This window comes from Bufo gargarizans, chromosome 1 (assembly GCF_014858855.1).
Source record: "Bufo gargarizans isolate SCDJY-AF-19 chromosome 1, ASM1485885v1, whole genome shotgun sequence".
Lineage (NCBI taxonomy): Eukaryota > Metazoa > Chordata > Amphibia > Anura > Bufonidae > Bufo > Bufo gargarizans.
In genome coordinates this window covers 539,170,316-539,177,098 of record NC_058080.1, presented here as the reverse complement: position 1 = coordinate 539,177,098, position 6,783 = coordinate 539,170,316, and the positions used below count along the sequence as shown (strand labels likewise).

Below are 6,783 nucleotides of genomic sequence, written 5' to 3'. Positions count from 1 at the left end.
ACTGAGCTTGGTATTGCAACTTAGCCTCATTCACTTGAATGGGAATGAGCTGCACCTTAGCCACATGACCGATGTGAGGTCAATGGCCTAGGAATATGCTGCGAAGTTCACTGGACCGCGGGGCCTCTCCAAACCACGAATCAGGCCCCCGCCAATCTGATATTGATGACAGGTTATCAACATCAGAATCTCTGAAAACCCTTCTAATAACTGCACTGCGCCATTAGTATACGTGTCACCCACAAAACATATATTAAAGGTAATCTGCCTTCAACTGTATTCATTCGATGGGCCCATGAGACATACTATAAATCATATGTTTAGCCCGGGTAATCGCTCATTTATGTGCTAATAAATAAAAATAATAATAATTCTCAACTCGCAAACAATAAAAACCCATTAACATACTAGAGCACTGGCTCTTGATGACTTAGCCATTGAAATTTTTCGAGGGGGACATTCAGCCGATTTCCCTAGGGTCAAATTAACATAGCATCTGCAACCCTGATGGACACTTTTATATATTTTTACACATTATTTTAATAAAGGAAATAAAAATTACGTTTTGACAATTAAAAGACATCACTTGTACCGTTTTCTAATCTGTACTGTTACATTAACCACTACATCACAGTACATACCGAGCATTTTGTCTGGATATGGATACCAGGAGCTTTCTACACCTAATAACTGTAGGTTTTTATTTTGGCAATCCAAGTTTTTTTTTTTTTTTTTACCCTAAAATCTTTTAATGGTAATTTTTGAAACTGTGAATGTGGATGGACAGAACAGTACTCCAATATTGCTATTGCTGTCTATAGTTTCAGTAGTCATTTGGCTGATGTTTGCCTTCCATGTCAGAAAATGTAAAGCTATACATACAATTTCTCTCCACTCAAATGGAATTACCAAAAAAGGTATAAGCCGGCAGGTAATGACCAAAAAAGGTATAAGGTGGTAGAAAATTGTGCAAAATATTAATTCCACCACCTTGATGCAGACCTTATGTCAATCAGAGGAGATACTGCTTTGTAAGATGGCAAACAGGTGATCTTCAGAAAAATATGCACAAATCCTGTTATATTCCCCCTTCCCGAGAACTCTCATTTTTCTAACGACGAAACACAGTAGGTCAAAGAGGGATCATTGAGTTCTCCAATGGATTGTCACAGACTGAGCAATTAATTAAAGGCACAGTCCGGTTTGTCCAGTGCAGTCTGTTCATTATCATGTGATCCCACTTGCATATTCTACGATCACAACATGGCACATAGACTCAGTATATAGCAGCACTGCAGAGATGCCTTCATCTAATGCTTAATGGTGAAGAAGACAGGATTCAGCGTTTCTGTATTCTTAGGAAGGAATTACACATTTCGTCCCTGAGACAGAGTGTCGTGAAATGTATTGAAAGTAAGTTGAAATCCAATGTGGAAAAGGTGAATGTAGCAGCTGTCAATAAGATGACCATGTAGGTGAAGATCAGTAGCCTGCAGGATAACCTCCCTTTCTGGTGTCTGAAGCTGCGGACCATTTGCCCTTCGTCCGTACAATAGCCTGGACTACAGCTCCACCTCTTCTTGAATTTTCTACATTATGATGACGTTTTATGAGCCCATCTACTATATGCTGGGAAAAAAAAACACACACACAAGACATAACGTCATTAATAAAGAAGACATTCAGGGCTATTTTTGACCTCTACACTATAATTCTCACCAATAAACTAGATTAATACCAAGATTCAATGGCAACAAAATCCAAAATAACATTAATCTGTCACTAGGAATGGCAGGATCCCAGACTATAAAGGAGGGATCCACATGGTTTTATAGTCATCCATTGAGGATCTTTCAGTTTGTTTTGGGGGGGAATTTTCCCACCAAAAGACAGATTTGATCTCTGGCCAGATTTACCCAGGATAGTAACTATATAGTGATTGGTTACTGTGGTATGGCCGTCTCTGGGCAGAATTTGCCCACAATAGCAATGGAGTATAGATTGGTCTAATACTGTGGCTAGCAGGTTTGGTGGGTCTAGGGAAAATTTTCAACTGTCCTAGTGACAAGTTGGCTTTTGGGGACAAGGTTTCTTATATGACTTCCGGAGTTTTTGAAGCTGGTCATCAACTCCCTTCCTCCCCCCTTCCCACTTCTTCATTTTTAATTTTCTTTACTTGCATCATGACCTTTTGGTTAACCTGGGGTAAAATAATAAGCGAGTTTCTGTTTGAGCCTAATTTAACCCCCCATCTGAGGCAGTTTTACCCCGTAAGCTCTGCGCTCCCAGAGAAAGGTCTCTCTGAAGAATCCAAGACTACTACAGTTGTAGCTCTTATGGAGACCTGCAGGTGCTGGGGCTTCATAAGAAAACATTTAAATAAAAGTAGTAAAAAAAAGTTTGAAAAACATTTAAAAAAAATACTAATTCAAATAACCTACTTCCCCATAATAAAATAATACATTAAAAGCTAAATATTATATGCGCCACTGCATCCCAAAATGCCCAAATTCTTAAAATATGATGAATGTCGTAAGGGAAAAAAAAAAATCTAAATGGCTTTTCATCGCTTTACCTCCCAAAAAATTTACTAAAAAGTGATCAAAAAGACATACACTCTCCAAATGGTATCAATAAAACTACAGATCACCCCAGACTGAGCCATCACTCAGCTTCATCGATGAAAATATATAAAAAAAAAGTGATTTTAAAAGAGAAGAAAAAATATATGAATGTGGTATTGCTGTAATCATACTGACCTGAAGAATGAAGGGAACAATAATTTTTACTGCATTCTGAACACCGTAAAAACAAAACCCATAAAACTATGGTGGATTTGCATTTTTTCCCCAATTTCCTCCCATTTGGAATTTTTTCCAGCTTCCCACAACAGTAAATGTTGCCATTAGATTATTAAAAAATAAATAAAAAAATCAAGCCCTAATACATCTATGTGAATAGAAAAATAAAGTTTAGCTCTGGGAAAGCAGGGAATAAAAAACTGAAAATGCAAAAATGGAAAATATATGTCCTTAATTTAACTCCTTCAGTACTTTGCCATTTTTTGTTTTTGCATTTTCATTCTTTTACTCCCTGCCTTCCCAGAGCCATAGATTATTTAGTTTTCCGTTAGCATCTTGTTTTGGCAGGACAAATTATACTTTCTAATAACACCATTTAATATTGCATATGATGTAATGGGAAGCTGGAATATTTTTTTCCAAATAAGATAAAATTGGAAAAAAATGCAATTCCGCTATAGTTTTATGGGTTTTGTTTTTATGACATTCCCTGTGAGGTAAAACTAACCTGTTCCCTTTATTCTCCAAGATAGTACAATTACAGATGACATATTTATATAGTTTTTTTTAGCACAAAAAAAAGCAAAAACTGGAAAAAAAAATCACTTTCTTTGCATCGCCATATTCTTTTTATGGTCACATCTATTGAATGATACCATTTTGAAATATGAATAAATCTTTTTATCACTTTTCATAGTTATTTCTTGGTGGGAGATGAAGCAACAAAAAAAAAAAAAAAAAAAGATGAACTGGCCATTTTCATTTTTTTTGCAACTACGGTTTGTTTTTATGAAGAAGAAAAGGGTTGATATGAATTTTTCAATATTTTTAAAAATATTTTTACTTTTTTATTTTTTTTTACTTCTTTTCACTTTCATTACCCCCCTAGGTACATGACTGTGTAATAATTAGATTGCTTCTCACATACACTACTCTAAATTAACACAGTAGTATGTATATAATTCAGTATATTTCAATACAGTGCTGCCACCAGCAGGAATATATCTGTCATAGGCATGGTAGCCTTATACAGGCTCTAGCCTATTGCAACCAACCAATGGCTTCCCCAGTCGTTTCAACGACTGGAGCACAATGCTTCGGGGAAAGCCACCTTAGATGCTGTGGTCACGACTGCATCTCAAGGGCTAAATGTCTGCAAACGGCATTACAAAACAGCAGAGACTTGGCGGCTGTACCTTTCACTAAGCAATCTGTTACTTTATTCTGGAGAAAAAGTACTTTAAATCCATATTCAAATGAGCAGTTAAGGGTGGACCAAAACCACTGTGTGCACCCTTGTTCCTCCCGCTTCCTTTGCCAGCCACTCCTTCTCCTTCCTGAGTAAAAGGGCCAGGTGAAATGACAATGTAGGAACCCAGTCCTGTCAATCCTGGAGAAGGAGGGTCTGGCAGAGGAAGCAAAAGTAGCAAGGGTGCAGAGAGTGTGCGAGGCTGCACAGAGTGGCTTCTGTCTGCCCTCGGTGCGCTTAACTGCTCATTTGCATATATATATATATATATATATATATATATTACATATACTTTTTCTCTAGAATGAAGGAAAAGATAGCTTAATGAAAGGTTTCATTGCATTCAACTGAACTGGTCCTACAAGACACTGTGCCTGGGTTATCAGGGAACTTTACTAGTGACAGACTCCCTTTAAGAAATTGAACGCTATATCCTTGCTCCTCTGATATTGGTACACACCAGCATGAACCTTTCCTTAGGCCCTACCCAAGCATTGCTAAAACTAGACTTGGGTATTATCTTTTCACTTAACTCAACCAGACATCGTGGTGGATAAAGGTTCAGCAAGATACCCCCATCTCTTATTCTGGAATGCACAAAGGGCCAAATATACTAATGCCCTGCACCACAAATCTGTAAAAAGTGTCACAATTTGGTGCATATAGGGTTTCTAAACATTTTTGTGAAATCTTTAGGATTAGTAAATCTGGGTCATTGTCTGTCAAGCTCACCAACTAGTTAATGTCACCAATAATGTCACAAAATAGTTTTCAGTTGAAAAGGAAGAATGTTATAGGAAGGTATAAGTAAAATTACAGTATAATCAAGCTGGGCGCTTACTTATCCAACACTTGGAGCTACTGAATTGGCACTAACCTATACCCCGACACTAATGTATAGACAATTACATACCTGTCAAAGTAAAACTATCTAGGCATCACTGACCTTTTCTATGGTTTCTTCCACAACTGTCTCATTTGGGAATAGCTGATTGTGCACCCGTGCCAGCTCCACCGAGTTCTCCACATCGTAGCCAAACCATAGTGAGTTCATGATGACCTGCAAAAGAAAAGACAAAACTGTACCCAATACTTGCTGATGACGTTGTTAAATATCCTCATATAATTTCTTACCAATTGGCTTACATGTGACATACTGTACATTTTTTCAAACTTTGATTTATTTAACAAATGCAATAAAGAAATACTTAGAATATTACATACTCAAAAGTACATAGCAAAATGACATGACAATTGTCCGCACAGAGCGCCAACAGCCACAGTTTTATGTCATAGATGGATGGGTGCATGTAGTCTCAGTGTGCAGAGCAATAAAGTAATAAAATGACATGGTGTCTCGTGACCTGAAATAAATGGCTGATGTCGGAGCACCCTAATCCTCAGGCATTTGGAAACTTAAAGGCTATGTACATATTCAGAGGCAATTTTTTTCTTATGAATGCATTTTACTCATTTTGGGCTAAAAATCCTTTTTTCAATTGACATTTATTAAAAATATTGAGCCGTTCTGAAGCAGAGATAAGAAGTCTGTCTGCTCCTGCTCTGATGGAAAAGATAGAGAATCCAAAGGGGGCTACTAGAACATCTCAGCTATGTACAGAAAAAAATATTTTTTAATAAATGGCAATTAAAAAATATATTTGTAGCTCAAAATGAGTACAATGCAATAACAAAAAAACTTCCCCCAAAGGTGTACATAGCCTTTAAGGCCAGCTGCTATTCTTATACACAGTGGTTTCATGAATAACTGTATTCACCAGGGCTTTCTATTGAGTAAGTGGCTTCTATCCCCTATCCCTCTAAGAGCAATATCCTAGTTTGTAACATACAATTTTACACTTTGAAATATTTCATAAAAATAGGCTTGGTAAATATGTAGCAAATGTTAAAGGAAATGTATCACCAAAAAATGCCAGATAAAACCAGATAGTAACACATCATCTTTTTCTAATATGTTTTTATTTCCAGATTCCAGATTTTACTCTATTTCATGAGCACCATTATGAGGACGGCCATCTTACCTGCGCTGTTCACAGCATTTAGAAAGCAATATGTTACCATATATTATGGCCAACAGACTGGGCCTGGGCCCCCCCAAGGTACAGGCAGTGGCAAAAATGTTGCTGTAGCTGGCACAAGTAGCAGCACAGTCAGTATTTGCATCAGTATTTGTAAGCCAAAAGCAGGAGTGGGTTCAAAACACAGATGAAATGCAAATATTTCCATTACATTGTATCTTTGTTTTGGACCCACTCCTGTCTTTGGCTTACAAATACTGATCAAATACTAACTGTCTGAAAGAGGCTTTATGGATGCTCAAAATACAGGCTTTGTTTTAGTTTTTTTTGTTTTCAGTTCTTCTGACAAATCAGAAGAATGGAAAAATACACAGTAATGTGAACACAGCATTACTGCCACTGCTTCTGTCCCCTCCCCACTCTGTTATGGGGTCACTATTGTCACTGTTACTGCAACCCCCCCCCCCCCCACTCTGTCATGGGGCCACTACTGTCACTGGTACTGCAAGTGCTGCCACCCTCCCCACTCTGTCATGGGGCCACTATTGTTACTGATACTGCCACTGCTGCTGCCACCCTCCTCACTCTGTCATGGGGCTAATATTGTTACTGATACTGCCACTGCTGCTGCCACCCTCCTCACTCTGTCACGGGGCTACTATTGTTACTGATACTGCCACTGCTGCTGCCACCC

The 6,783-nt window shown here is 37.9% G+C and overlaps 1 protein-coding gene across 1 annotated transcript in view; it reads right to left on the bottom strand.

Annotated features, from left to right (window-relative positions):
• Positions 1–339: 339 nt before the first annotated feature.
• Positions 340–6,783, bottom strand: part of GGT1 (gamma-glutamyltransferase 1) — a 115,801-nt gene continuing 109,357 nt past the window's right edge. Inside the window, exons 12-13 of the mRNA XM_044275508.1 lie at positions 4,997–5,110; positions 340–1,629 (exon numbers count right to left, since the gene is read on the bottom strand). Of these exons, the coding sequence (XP_044131443.1) occupies positions 1,483–1,629; positions 4,997–5,110 (261 nt within the window). The 3' untranslated portion in view covers positions 340–1,482. The remainder of the gene's footprint in view (positions 1,630–4,996; positions 5,111–6,783) is intronic.